A 16,380-nucleotide genomic window follows, 5' to 3' on the forward strand; every position below is an offset into this window, starting at 1 on the left:
ATTTATTCCCTGATCGATCACGGTAAGTGAGTGCTGTTATAACTATACAATATACAACAATTTTGTGATTGACGCAACAATCCTTTTTAATCTGTTAAAGTCTATTTTTTAATTTCTGTTATCCCTGTACGTAATCCTTTAATGTTTTCCATTTTCATTGTAACATGTAAATTTCGTATGTAAGTTGTGATTATAATAAACATTTCAGTTAATCAATCCGATTTTCAGATGCACATAATCTAAAACTATTTATTCAGCCTTTAAAACATGTAAAAAGATAAAACACAAGAACAGTTAGCTCAGAGTTTACTAAAACTAGTAACAACAATGGAGCACTTCAGTGCCTATTAACAATGGTGAACAATGGTCGCATGAAAATTGTTCACTAAATATATTTCTCACACTTTACAACACTAGATTAGTGAACACCTTTTTAGAATTATCAGCATATGATATACAATATCTTTTACTGCATTTTACAATTCACTATGTATTGCACATACTCGGATTGTATTTGCTTAATCAGGCTATTCTTAAAGGTAATTTATCCTAAGTTAATGGTCCAGCGAAGCAATTGCAGTGCAGAAAATTCCCCAAATGTGTATTATATAATGCATTTTAATGCACTTTCGCGTATAGCGTTGTTAAACTGATGGTACTTTCTCTAAAAATAAGATAAGCGGATCGGCCGTTCTTCCACTAGTAAAAAAAACTAAAAATTTTCAATTGTAAGAAGCCTTATGATATCCTGGTGGTAGATATGAACCGTGTGCTCATTTTTTTAACACTTTTCAACGTCCTTAATTAAAATTTTCACTTGCTTGTAGCTATTAATAATCCCACCAATACTACTAGAAGCGCATGTAAACGAGGTACCCCTGCGAAGTTGTTTCCCTGTCTGTCCCATTCAGTTGCATATACCAAGGCTCGTGCATTGAGTGGTTGCAGAGAACGAAAATTGTTTAGCAGCTCTCTACCGTTTTGATCATGGATTGCCTTAAACTGTTCTATTTGCTCCAGTGACACTCCAACGCTGTTGGTAAACACCGTCCAAATGACAGACTCCGCGCAAGCCGGTGTTGTCAGCGAACCCTCGTATCGGTAAAATGTTGTACGGTTTGCCGGCATCAGATAATGCGGTGACAGTTTGCCTTTTAATAATGCCTCTTTTCCCGGGTCATTTCTAATATCTGCTGCAGTGTTCAGTATAACATCGATGTGCATATTGGGCTGAGCGCTTACATGGAATAATACTCCTAAAACGGCAACGCCGTTTCTTGATGCCGCGGCTTCCTCTAGTGACGAATAGCGTACGTCATGGTGCACCAGATGTAGTTCAAGTCCATACCGAGTGCTATCAATGGTGTGCTCTGAACCCCAATGAAAATGCATCTGATCAAGCACAAAACGGCCACCTAATCCACCGCCCTGTATTGTTACTGCTGGATCTTGGTTAGAAATTTGAACGGAATGACCGGTGTTGGTCAACTGGGCTTGTTTTATTGGTAGTTTATAGTTACTGAAAAAGAAGGGTGCGAATTCACCTCGCACCGCAGCTGCTTGAGCTAGATCAATAGGAGACTGACGCCGACCATTGTCGCACTGGCCGCCCCAGCTTTCTACCTCTGCAATGATACAAATAAAATATAAAAAATATAATTTCGAGCATTCGTAAACATTATTACTGATAAAACGTTTTGAAAATGAATAAATCTCGCAGCTTCTAGTCATATCAAAGTAGGATAGTGTTTTCATTTATTTATTCTATTTTGTTCAGCTTGGCAAACTTATTTCTTTCAACCTTTTCTAACAGGTGGGCTGATAATTGTTTGGCGTTTGATAGTAAAACACATTTTTTTGCAAAATGATTATTTTTTATTCAACATACATCCCTTCAAGGGTGATACACCGACTGTAGCGGGCTTTAAATTTTTCGATACCATTTGTGTAGTAGTATTTGTCCTTTGCCCAAAAAAGCCTCAAATTCGGCGATCACCTCTTCATCCGACGAAAAATTTTTCCCAGAGAGCATCCTTTTGAGATCTGAGAAAAGGAAATAGTCGCCAGGAATAGGGTGGAGGGGGAAGCAATTCGTAATCTAATTCATGATTTTTTTTTATTGTCCTCACTGATTTGTGGCACGATGCGTTGTCTTGACGAAACAAAACATTTTTTTTCTTCAAATGTGGCCGTTTTTTTGCGATTTCGTCCTTCAAACGACCCAATAAATTGATATAGTGGACGCAATTAATAAGATTCTTAAGATAGTCGATGATGATTATTCCTTGCGAATCCCAAAAAACTGACACCATAACCTTGCCAGCTGATTGTGTTTTCCCCCGATTTGGAGCAGGTTCATCGCGTCCAGTCCACTAGGAAGACTGTTTAATGGACTTTGGAGTGTAGTGGTGAAGCCAAATCACAGCCATCAAGCATTCTCATATCCAAATACTTGTAGTGATCCGGGTAATTTACCCATCACTACACAACTTATACCACCTATTACCTATCACCACCAATCCCATCCTTATCATTCGAACACACCGCGGACACTACTACCAACAAAAAATCAGGAACAAAAAGGCACGAGCAGGGCACCGAAAAAAGTCAGACGATAACCGACAGCCGATCAGATACCACGTAGTGACGATCACAAGAAATAAAAAGTGACGCCTAAGTAAAACCTCGTCAATTGGTGACCCCGACGTGATCGAGTGTGTGCATATTCCGCGTTACCGTGCTCATTTACGCACCGGCTTAATCCCTCAGCCTTCACATATCGCGTGTGCCACTCTCAAAGTGAACCTTTGAAGTGATATCCATGTGATTCCGACGCGAACGTCGATGAGTGATATCAATGCGATTTTCGAAGTGACCATCACTGAAAAATATACGTGGTCTCTACGGTACCATTGAGGCTAGTTCGAACCCAAAAACTACAGCACAACTCGCCTGTGTAAAACCGTGTAAAAATCATTGTCGTGATAAACGTTTCCAAGCGTTCGAAGTTTGACGTGATTTTAAGAACTACACGTGTTGTGACGCCGCAGTCTTGTGCCGCATTCAAAACGTTCCACTCCGTTACACGTGGTGATTCCTATTAAAGACACATGCGTACCTACATACTGGTACAGTGCCGTGCTTGTATTTTGCATACGATCGTGCTACGATCGTGAAACTGTGCTGTGTCACCGTGCAGGTATTTCGTTTACACAACCGTTTCTACTTCCGCAACGGTATCCTGCTCCCCCAGCCATACCGTGAAGACATTCCGCTTACTCAGTCGTGCGTTCGTGTCGCATCCTACTTAAGCCACCGAGTCGTTCCTGTCGCATCCTGCTTACGCCACGGTGCCGTTCCTGTCGCAGCCTGATTAAACAGCCAAGCTGAGAATTGTGTGCAACAGTGCATTCCTGCCACAACCACCTTGAAGCCTGGTGAACATCGCGCTCTATGCATCTCCTCGAAGTCATCACAACGAAACTCATCGTGCACCCAACAACATCGTATCATAAATCGGTGAGATCGTTCCATTTTTTTTGGTGCATATCCGTAAAAATTGCGTCATAAGAAAACACGGTTAGGGACATACAGTAGAACCAAACAGGAACAAACATGCCTAAGGAAGAAACGAACAAAAACCTTTCCGCGCAGGGTAACGGTAGCAAGACTCGGTCGTCGGGTCAAACAGCCCCTCCTCCTCCGTCAGAAGAAACCTCAGTTCCTCCTGTCCTTCCTCCTACTATAGAAAAGGTATCGATAAAGCTTCCGTTGTTCTGGGAAGATTCGCCCGCCGCCTGGTTTGCTGCGGCGGAGGCCGAATTCGAAATTTCGGGGATTACAAAAGAGCGCACCCGATACTCGTACCTAGTGAGTTCCCTTCCAAAAGAGGTTCTGCGGAAGGTGATGGACATCATCACCACGCCACATAGTGAAGAGCCATATTCTACACTGAAAATTCAATTGCTAGAACGCCTTTCCATTAGTGAGGAGCAACGCCTTTCTCAGTTGCTATATCATGTGGACATGGGGGATAGAAGCCCATCTGATTTCTATCGTCACATGGTGCATTTGGCGGGCAATTCTAAAAACTTGTCTGTGGAACTTGTAGGTAAGCTTGGGCTATCCCGTTTACCCAAAACAATTGAAGTCTCCCTGATAGCAATAGGGACCAGGGACATAAACGAACTTCTAAAAATTGCCGATAGACTGTGGGAGGTTACCCAAGCACCCAAGTCGGCTGATTTCTATCGTCACATGGTGCATTTGGCGGGCAATTCTGAAAACTTGTCTGTGGAACTTGTACGTAAGCTTTGGCTATCCCGTTTACCCAAAACAATTGAAGTCTCCCTGATAGCAATAGGGACCAGGGACATAAACGAACTTCTAAAAATTGCCGATAGACTGTGGGAGGTTACCCAAGCAGGTCACGTCACAATTCTCGAGAAGAATACCACTCCGGCAACAGCAGAGTGCCCCGACAGCACCAAAACGTTCAAAAAAGAAATCGGAGAATTAAAAGATATGGTCAGGAAACTTGCTTTACAGACTGAAGAAAATTCTCGTGCACGGCAACGAACTCGCTTCAACAGCAATACTCGTTCGCGTACGCCATCTGCTGGACGACAACGATCGCTGTGTTGGTATCATCACCGGTATGGAATCAATGCAAGGAATTGCATCCAACCTTGCCAATTCGAACGGTCGCAATCTTCCATGAATAATGACGCACATCAAAAAAACTAAAATGCTCGGCGGTTCCGGCGGACGCCCAACGAGCTATCATGAGTTCCTCTCCTAGACTTTTTATCGATGATGAAATCAGTCGTTTTTCATTCCTAATTGATACAGGAGCTGATGTGTCCGTCATTCCCTTTTCGTTAGTCGGAAAATTTGAAAAACCCACTGACCAAGTACTATCAGCAGCTAACGGCACAGTCATACACATCTATGGCACAAAGTTGCTTAATGTAAGCCTTGGACTCAGACGCGTGTTTACACATCCTTTTTATATAGCCTCTGTTGACCGCCCCATTATTGGCGCTGACTTTCTAAAGAAGCATGGTTTGCTAGTCGATCTCAAAGCTCGTCGCTTGATTGACCCTATGACCAACCAAACTTCACAGGCTACCATAGCTATAGTAAACACTCCGACACCTAAACATTTTATCGTTGAAAAAGACATTTTTGGTGACATCGTAAAACAGTTTGTTTCCCTTACCGAACCACCGAATTACAATACACCGGTTAGCCACCCTATTCGTCATTACATCCAAACCAAAGGTCAACTACCTTTTTCTAAACCAAGGCGACTCGATCCCGAAAAGCACAGAATAGCACAGGCAGAATTCCAGCACATGCTGGAATTAGGAATCTGCCGTGTGTCTTCATCACCAGCTTCATCGCCATTGCACATGGTTCAGAAAGCCGATCGGGATTGGCGACCTTGTGGCGACTATAGGCGACTTAACGCAATAACGGTGCCAGATCGCTATCCTGTGCCTCATGTACAGGATTTCACAATGAATTTACAGGGTTGCACAATATTTTCCAAATTGGACATCATTCGTGCATACCACCTTATTCCCGTGGCTGAGGAAGACATTCCCAAGACAGCGATCACGACACCTTTTGGATTGTTTGAATTTCTCAGAATGCCTTTTGGTCTGAGGAACGCTAGCCAAACATTCCAGAGGTACATGAACAGTGTTTTCCGTGATCTTAGTTTCGTTTTCGTATACATTGACGATATACTGATAGCAAGCTCCACGCAAGAACAACATTGCATACATCTGCGTGAAGTACTCAAACGATTAGCTGAGCACGACGTCAAAATAAAATTATCAAAATGCGTATTTGGAGTTCCAACAATTGACTTTTTAAGCCACACTATTTCATCTAAAAGAATTACGCCAAAAACAGACAAGGTTGAAGCAATTAATAATTTTCCTTCGCCTACATCCGTTAAACAATTGCAACGCATAGTTGTCATGATTAACTATTACCATCGATTTTTGCCACAAGTTTCAAACAAATTAAAACCATTGTACGAATTATTAGCAGAACACGGCAATAAAAAAACAAAAAAGGAATTTATTTGGTCTCAGAAATGTGAGCAAGCCTTGCAACAAATAAAAGAACAACTTTCCAATGCCGCGATGCTAGCTCATCCCATACCCGATGCAACTTACTCATTAACAACTGATGCATCTAATTTTGCAGTGGGAGCCGTTCTGCAACAACATAATCAAGGAAACTGGGAACCTTTGGCGTTTTTCTCAAAAACGATGACGCCAACTGAACAAAGGTATTCCACCTTCGACAGGGAGCTGCTTGCCATTGTCCTTGGCATCAAGCACTTCCGTCATTTCCTTGAAGGCAGATCATTCACCGTTTTCACCGACCACAAGCCACTAACCAATGCACTTACTTCAAAAGCTGAAAAATCTCCACGTCAAAACCGGCATCTTGAATTCATATCTCAATTCACATCAGACATTCAATACATTGCAGGAGACAGTAACACCGTAGCAGATGCTTTATCAAGAATCGGTGAAACCGAAGCAATCACGCACATTTCATACGAGACCATTTCGAAAAGCCAACATGCAGACAAACAGCTAGAGCAACTATTAAATGATGCAGCAAAACAAGAATCAAGATTTAAATTAGAGCGACTAATATTGGACAACAATATTTTAGTTTTCGAATCAGCAACCGGAAAGAATAGACTTTACGTCCCTGTTTGTCTTAGAAAACAAATTTTTGAAAACATGCATGGTCTATCTCATCCTGGAGTACGTGCATCAAGAAAATTATTAACGGAAAGATTTTTTTGGCCATCTATGAACAATGATGTTGCAAATTGGGCGCGTTCTTGTCTTGGGTGCCAACGATCAAAAATTATCCGACATACACGTTCACCTATAGAGAACATTCCTATTCCAAAGGGTCGTTTCGATCATATCCACATTGATATTGTAGGTCCTCTACCACCCTCCGAAGAACATTCTTATCTGCTTACCATAGTTGATCGGTTTACACGCTGGCCTGAATGCTTTCCTATAAAAGACATATCAGCAGATACCATTGCAAAAAAATTTTGTTAATCAATACATTTCGCGATTTGGCTGTCCTTTGGTAATTACTACAAATAGAGGCAGACAGTTTGAATCAAGACTTTTCACAGAACTAACCAAGCTGTTAGGAACTCATCACATTAAAACTACTGCCTACCACCCGCAAGCAAATGGAATGGTGGAACGATTCCATCGCCATTTGAAAAGCTCTCTCAAAGCTTGTGACGATCCGACTCATTGGATAACACATCTGCCGATGATTCTTTTGGGTATACGAGTAGTTTTCAAGAACGACCTAAACGGTTCTTCTGCAGAAATGGTTTACGGACAAAGTCTTCGGCTTCCATCCGAAGTATTTCTACCATCACCTCAGAGTTCCCATGATGATGTACCAGATTTTATTATCAAACTTAAGAAAGCGTTCAAATCGGTACAACCAACTCCCACCAAATCGAGTAATAGCCAAAACGTTTTTCTACCAAACCTGCTGCAAACGTGCAGTAAAGTTTTCGTGCGTGTTGACAAAGTAAAAACGGGACTCCAAGCACCTTATGAAGGACCGTACGATGTCATACGAAGGTGCAGAAAATTTTACGTAATTGACATAAAAGGGAAGAATGAGTCGGTGGCAATAGATCGCCTCAAACCAGCATTCGAAACACAGGACCCAGAACCGAAGCCTTATCGACCAAAACGAGTCCATTTTAAACAGTAATATATGTCCGCTTGACGCGTTTGACGAATTTCGCGACTCCGTCACTGGAGGGGAGTCCTGTAGTGATCCGGGTAATTTACCCATCACTACACAACTTATACCACCTATTACCTATCACCACCAATCCCATCCTTATCATTCGAACACACCGCGGACACTACTACCAACAAAAAATCAGGAACAAAAAGGCACGAGCAGGGCACCGAAAAAAGTCAGACGATAACCGACAGCCGATCAGATACCACGTAGTGACGATCACAAGAAATAAAAAGTGACGCCTAAGTAAAACCTCGTCATACTCTTCAACAATATGTCCAACACGATCCTTAGATATTTTCAGCTGTCAGCTGTCTCGATCAACTTCACATTACGGTTGCTATTCAAAATTTTGGTATTTTTTAAATGTTTTTGTCTGTAACCACCTCTTTTGGGCGTCCACTGTGTTCACCATCCTCAGTGCTTATTTCACCACGTTTAAATTATCATACCCATATTAACAGTGCCCAAAAACTCTTCAACAAGCCAATTATTGGCTTCGACTGTATTTTCCCCTTAAAAAAAGAATAATTCATCATCACGCGAAATTCCTTCTTTTCCATTATTACTCAAAATACAAAAAATGCTCTAGCTCACTAGGTTATGGACCGAGTGCTGTTAAATTTTGACAGAACTCGTTTCAAGGTTGGTACAAACTAAAAATGATATGGATTTAAATCTACTAGTGCCGCCTATGTGTCAGGTCAAATAATTACCAGCCGATCTGTTACAATGCAAATGCACCTTCTCCTCCGAACATTAGTATAACTGGTGCAAGCTGTGTTCTATGAAAATCTAAACATACACGTCTAGATTCACCATAAGAAGGGAAGCCCTGATGGTTGTTTATTGTTAACAACATTAAAGGGCGAAGTAGACGCGCCTCACATGATTGAAAAAGTCCGCGTACCTTGAATCAAAGCACAAGATCATATCAATTGTTATAAACAGAGCATTGCGTCACGAATCTGTGCTTATTATTAACTGTGCGAATGTGCTTTTATCGGCAATGATATGACGTTTTGATCGATACTACGGGGAGTTTGCTTTTTATTTGTCGTTAATTAGCGTTAGTGAAGTCCTTCGTTTTGAAATCAATTAGTACATAAACTATAGTTTATAAACTATAAACCTTAGCAATGCGAAACTTAGCTTAGAAGCCTCAAGACGATCAAGATTATATAACAGCGCGTTTCAGATGATATTGTAATATCTTTACCGTTTTTTGTAAACGCTTAACATGAAATGGCACATATCTTAGATGACATTGTAAACGCTTCAGATGGTTTTGTAGGCCTGACGTTTTTTATTAAGCTAAAATATGAAATGACATCTGTAACCGATGACATTGCACACTGGTTTTGCAGAGAATTTTTTTATGTGTCACGTGGATGAAGGTCACACTGCATCATGAACAGTACGTAGTCTAACGTAATATTCTTCATTAGTTTGAAATGATTCCAGATAAACCTTTGTGCGAGGTGATTTTTGTGGTTTATCAAATAAGACAAAAGGCACTAGGGCTCATGATGAAATCGTGCAGTGAATTCCGGGATCCAATGTGCCTGAAAACTTTTTTTTACACCATTGCACGCACGATATTAGAGTATTGTTGTGTAGTATGGTGTTCTCTTTCGGTACACGCCACCATCCGCCCGGAAAGCATTCAACCCAGGTTCACGCAATTCGCGTTGCGTCTTCTACCGTGGATAAATCGTGTACTGCCTGGTTACTATCAACGGTGCCTTCTGCTTCGTCTGCAACCATTAAGCTGCGGGGCCACGAGAGTTGAGTCTGCGTCTCAAACCTCCTCAGTCACTCATTTACCTCAAAAAGTCACTCAAAACCAAAGTCTCCGATGCCTCTTGAGGTTTCCCTCAATTTCAGTTCAGTGACGACCCTACTGGATTTGACGTTCACAACACACAGTGTGTGAAGAGTAAAATGTTTTTCATGTATTTTTATTTCTTGTTTCTACTGTATTTTTGTTTAAATTGTATGGAAAATATGGTCAAAAAAATTGTGGTTTGTTAATTAAAAACTAAATCATCATTTTCTCAATTACATGAGCTTAATCCATCAATCATATTGCAGTTGAAAAGTATAAATGCAATTATAAAACATGTTCACAACTTTTGTCACACATTGTTCCAAAAAGTACGTTGCGGAGACATAAAAACATCATACCGTACGCCAAAAAATTGTGCTTGTACAATCATAATTACGCATAAAACACTTTCAGAATGTAGGTACATTCATAATAATACGCAAAAAAATTTTTGTACTTGCATAAAAGTACATTTGTACTTGCATAAAAAATAAACCATTATTCTTTCGCCATACCATCGGCAGATACAACAGACAAATTACTAATAAATAATAACGATAATAATAATAAAAGTTTCAACCATGACTACAAAAAAAGATAATCCTGCCAGTAATTTTGTTTAGGTTTTCTGACCATAATTCCACTTTTTACACATTTACCTACTTCTTTTAGATGGAATGTCGATATAAGATCAAAACTAATTTTCAAATGTATGTTTTATTTCTGTTCAAAGTACAAATCTCGATTCGATTTTGTATTGGATTATATCGTCTTTGTTTTATTTCATTATATCATAAAAAGTTAAAGGAGTCATGAGTAGTATTCTCATTGGTACTTAATTGGTTTGATGACGAAATCGGAAATGCCATCCGTCGGGTCAAGAATATTAACGCACCGGATACCGACAGAATAGAGGATCTAAAATGGAAAAACTAGAAAAAACGGATCACCTACGTAGCGGATGCTTACCAAATGATTTAGCAGTCGACGGAAATCCTCAGGTTGGAGATTAACTTTGTTACAGTCTGAGGAAACTTCTTTACTCAAATCACCTGACGCAACGAACGAAGCTGTTCCAAAACTGGCACCCTCTTTGCCGCATTTAAAAGGACGATGCTGAAAAGGAGCTTTGACCCCGTATATGTGAAAGGACAATGGAGGAACCGCTATAATGACGTGTTGTATAAGCAGGGGCGGAACTAACGGTGGGTCTAGCAGGCGGCCACCTAGGGCCTCGCTGTGTGGGGGGCCCGAAAAAAGTTGTTTAGTTGGGAAAAGTGTATGAATTATGCCAGAACAGGGCATGAAAGATGTTGCTTAAAACTTCTCCGTGTGTCAGAGAGGCCCGAAGTGTATTAGAAAGGGTCCCCCCGCCATTAATTTCTGAAATTTGATCATGACCCCACCCCCACGGTAAACTTTTTTTTTAATCAGGGACCCCAACTATCTTTCCGACTATGGCCTCCAAGGGGATTGATCCATCACTGTCTAGGAGCTGTACGAAGTACTCACCTCACTATTCATAATATACTCTAAAAATAATTAGAATAATATTCTAAAAATAATTAAACGGTTCAAATAAGCAAGAATGAGCTATGAGCGCAGGTAAATACTAACAAACAAATTTGATTGCAAAAAATACCGAAAATATGTCGCAATCCGCAACATAAAAGACTTTCTTGTTTTCACGTTCTTCGGTTTATTTTTGTGTTTTAGTGACCTGAATCGTGCATAGAGTAAGCCCTGTGTCTTATTATTTATTTATTTATTTGTTTCTCCGTCCGTAGAACAGCGATCGCTTTTTACAACACGGTTCCTGTCAATTAATGCTGCTCACAAGTAAAATGACCGATAGCGTTAAACCAAAATAAATCCTCAACGCAAATGTCAGTTGGACGAAATGATTGACAGCAGCGACCACACGAAAATATAAATAACATATTTGATCACAATCAGTAGAACGTTCAGCAGTAGAAATTTGCAAATTTAGAAACGGATACTGAAATAGGCGTATGGCGTCAACGGCATGGTTGCCCATCTTCGAGGTGTTATTTTTCTCTTAATTCTGTAAAGAATGCCGTCACAGTATAACTGACAATGGCTTCACTAGTAAAGCAACAACGTGGAAACAGGCAATGCTAGATAACGCTTGAACCTTCACATTGAGCTCACTCCAAGCTGTGATAATTAGCTGCTGAAGTGGTGTAATGTCCATCCATATCAAGTGCTACTGCTTTTGCACAAGGGCAACGAGCATTGCTCTGGCAAGGTTGAAACCATTCCTCTATTTATTAAATCGTAGTTAAGATGTTTCAACTCTATCTCATTTCCCTCAACTCTCGACAATCTCCCATCTGTGGATTGCAGTTGGTACCTTCTACTTGCAATAGGTGCGATGCACATCACAACCTTGCTGAGTGATGTGCTCAAATAATTTTAATTTGACACGACCTTCCACCCTGCATTATCAGTAACGCTGTGTATCACCATTTGGTGATTGTTAATGCATGATTTATGGTATAAATATTTGAAATTCACTTTAATTATTACGGTCAAACAATGGTACTGGTCACGCGTTTTATTCCATTTGATTTAATGTTTTTCAATAGTTTCTTATCGTAGCGTTATATAGCGTTTGTCATAAAATTTGTTACTAAATCTATCAAATCGACATTGCGAATAATAGGATAGATTTTTATGCAACTTTTAACAAAGTGACATTACATCATGTTTAGAAGCTGTTTAATCTAACAGACCTAAATAGTCTGATTTTCGTGCATGAATTCGCATAGAACGGAAAAGGGACTGAAATGAAATACTTAGCAAAATGACATAATTTCCAGCACGTTGCGCACGATGCAGGTCAGATTTATGCTAATAGGGTTCCCAGAGACCATGCTACATGACCATACACATGCTAGTCATAGTCCGTTGCTCCACATTTCTAAGTGTCGGTATGGCTTGGACTAATTTCATCAGTTCGTGTAACTGCATATACATTAGTTTCATCCCCAGCTCCAACGTTGTCTGACACTGCGTTCCCTAGAATATACATGGCTAGTATAATTTGTTAAATCTCACTACGATGACACCATTAAGTCAATAGTCGACAAAATTAGATCAAATCAAATTAAATAAAAAATAAAAAACAAAACTGCCAATGAAAAACTTCACTTACCGCTTATTACCCCGTTGGATCCTGGTGTAGGGTAGTTCCAATCATCACACGTTACGTTTACAAGCCAAAACGAAACTGGAATCAAACAATCAAATATTTTTTTTTAAAATTACATACAAATTGCTAATGATCATTTAAAAAAACAAATGATCATTTGAAACAGGTGCTCATAGACTATCACTTTCTTTTGTGGATGTGAAAACAAACCTTACGCACAATATGGCAAAAATCAGCTATAACAAAAGGTTTACCAAACTTATATTAACGGAACGATGCTTTTCATTTGTAATCGTCAGACATACGGTGCAACATATTTTCTACTGACATTCCAGCACAGTTAGAGTTATAGTTCTTATAATAACCCTGATTAATCCAATGTAGACTCAATATCTCTTGCTTTGCGTAACGGTAAAAAAAAACGAAAATTCATTGAAACCTCGTAAAAACCCAACGGCAAAACCCATGCGGTATTTTCAATACTGATTTAATTCTGTTTTTGTCGATTAGGAAAAAAGATAGTGAAATGCGAATGTTAGCGATGGATCAACCGACTACGCGATACAAATATTTTAATATATTAGCATGCAGCATGACTTCTCTCATCAAAATGTCATAGGTCAATTGTATGACAATATGTATAATAATGTATCACAATACACATCATAGCTTCTAAAGCTTATAAGCTCAAATCGACTTATGTAAACTAACAACAAATAAGTAAACGTTTAAAATACCCAATGAATGTACCGCTTTTCTTTACACATTGTTTGTCGCACAGCGGCAGTGTATGGTAGAAGTAATGAACGAGGCAAATCGTAAGCAATTAACACAGTATGCATCACAAGATCACCGATAATGAGATTTGAACAGGTGATAGAGCGAGAAGAATGCACACGTCTTTACATTATGGTTATTCCCAAATTAAAGACTAAAACTAGTTATTAAAGCAAGAGTTATTGCATTGATTTTATTTCCCTTGGTTAAGTTATCGCGTGTTAAACCGTAAAAAATAAAGTTTTACTAATGCCAAAGGGTGTTCAATATTTTAACGACCGTTAAATCGTTATATGGAAGCATTTGTCCAATGTCTAAATTCATTCAATTTTCTACACTGCGTTATTTGTCGCTTTTATTTCATTTCGTTAGTGTATTTATTGGTCGTACATCCCCCATCCACTTTGTAGAAACAATCTTGCGCATTAATTTAAATCAGCAATCTGAGGGTAACGGCTACGCAGCGTAATGTGACTCAATTAGATTAAAAAGTTAGACGGACACAATCAAGGCTACAAACTGGAAAACAGACTACCAGTACATATTCTATTGAACATAAATGTCATGTTTTCTGCGCGTTGAAATTAAAAGATGCGATAAATTTATTGGTTCATATCAAATGACGCTGTACCGTCAATCCCAGAACGCTCGATATGATGTTTGATTGATATGATTTATATACCCTCAATACTTCATTTGAGGCATTGAAAAAAAATGTTTCCGGGGTTGTAATCGTTACTTGCACGATCGCAACACTTTATTGTATTGAGCGTATCATTTAAAATCATGCTTATCATGCTTATAGGAAAAAAATGTGATCGATCGTGATAAGAAAAATTTGAATTGAGCTTTATCCGGTCAGAGTAAGTTACTAGGCGTGTGACCATTGCTCATAGGTTGGTTCTTATCAATTTCCATAAGTCAATCCATCAATATTGAACTGACACCAATTGGTTAGTTGATTGGATGGGTGAAGTATGAGCAAGTCAGGTGGTTTACCAAGAATCAGCCTTCACAAGATGGACAAGACCCTTATTTTTGTCACAGAGTATCACCACTACTAGATAACATCAATGGTATCGAAAAATATCAATTTGGATTTGATTTTCAAAGGCAATTAACAAATAAAAACATAATTTCCCTATCCAAATAACGAAATTTTTAATCCGTGCTCAAGCCCTTCAAACCACAAATAAAACCCTAAGTAAATTGCCGAATTATAATTTAAAACTGCTTTAAATTTGATGCATTGTGGACGAAAACAAACAAAGTGTTAGCTGTAACACTTTACGGACGAAGACAATCAATGAGTTATAGATCTTAAATTTAATGAAGATTTTTATAACTGCAAAAACAATCAGTGCGTTCTATCCGAAATTTGTACAACATTATATCGAAGCGGGTATTATTCATATTTCACTTTTCACAGAACAAACGGATTGACTTAACATGTGACATTAAAACAAGTAATGTCCGAGCGGGAAAAATACCCATGTGAAATTGAAATTTGCAGAAAACATGCGGTTGATTGCTTTGCAGAAAAAAGTCGGCATTTGCATGGGATTGCAATACACTTTACGTAGATTATCAAATGCAAAATTATTTAAATGCACTACAATTTTCAATGCACCAACACTGTACTATTCGCCATATTCTACCACGATCACCAGATTTGATAAGTTGAATATTGAGAACACTTTTAAACTTACCTAAACAATATACTAACAATACACTTTTCATTTTCACTAATGAGGAGTTTAGTTGCACAGCTTACAAAAGTTGCTGTCTGAAAAATTCGCAAATGGTTATTCACCAAAGGACACCTGTTCGTTGAAGCTGGTTCACACAAAACTGACGAGCCTCGGTGCTGGAGCTCAGTTTTATGCGGCATCCACTCTCAACAAGCTGTAACAACAGAATCCCCAACTTAACACCGATAACGCAACGCCGTGCATGAAGGATGACGTTCGGCTCTAGCAACGTAATGTCGATTAGCGACCGCCAACCTTTTTTCACACAACCTCATATTCACGCTCCCTGACAATGTTTAGCGCAGTATCATTCCATCCTCCCTCACGTAACGTGGTGGACGAGAAAAGTTGTGTATCAATAAGCAAATTGTGTACTCAGAAGGAAGTTCGTACTTCTGATAATGCTATGCAGCGACACAACAATGTCTAGATTGAAGCATAATGTGATTAATGCATGCTAGTTCTTGCAGGCGTAACACAGTAGCAATAACTGACAATTTATCTTATGATGAAGAAGGGCAACTCTTGCAGTAGTCCATATAATGTTTATAATAAATGGCGAACAAAGTAATAAATACTTTTAAAATATGTTTTCCTTAAATGCACAAACCAATTAAATTCAATTCCAAAATGGTGTAGATTTTTGTGTACCCAAAAATGTGAAGCGAATTTCGTTCGTCTTTTATGGTTTCTTCACTTTTTCGTTTAAGTCGTCTTTAACAAAATCTTTAACGAAATTGGCACAAATGCTTTTACGTCTAAAACATAGAGATGTTCCTGTAGAGAAGTTTTAAATATGAAATTCAATATACCAATAAAATAAATTTGATATTCGGCCTATAACCGTAACCAACGCATAAATGTATTTATAAACTTGAATGAAAGAGATAGAAGTAATAACTAGAGAGGAAGAAAAATTGTTCAAAGAGAAAGAGACAGTGAAAGAGAGAGAGAGAGAGAGAGAGTGAGAGAGATAGAGAGAGAGGGAGAGAAATGAGATCATGATTTGTAGAGTTTTG

At 39.1% G+C, this 16,380-nt stretch overlaps 1 protein-coding gene across 1 annotated transcript; it reads right to left on the reverse strand.

Moving 5' to 3' along the window:
* Nucleotides 1-804: 804 nt before the first annotated feature.
* On the reverse strand, nucleotides 805-15,501 carry LOC128708750 (carbonic anhydrase 1). Its single transcript, XM_053803733.1, is given in 4 exon segments — nucleotides 805-1,625; nucleotides 12,837-12,911; nucleotides 15,424-15,468; nucleotides 15,471-15,501. Coding segments are annotated over 4 exon segments (972 nt in total).
* Nucleotides 15,502-16,380: the final 879 nt, after the last annotated feature.

This window comes from Anopheles marshallii, chromosome X, assembly GCF_943734725.1.
Source record: "Anopheles marshallii chromosome X, idAnoMarsDA_429_01, whole genome shotgun sequence".
In the NCBI taxonomy this organism is placed as follows: Eukaryota; Metazoa; Arthropoda; class Insecta; order Diptera; family Culicidae; genus Anopheles; species Anopheles marshallii.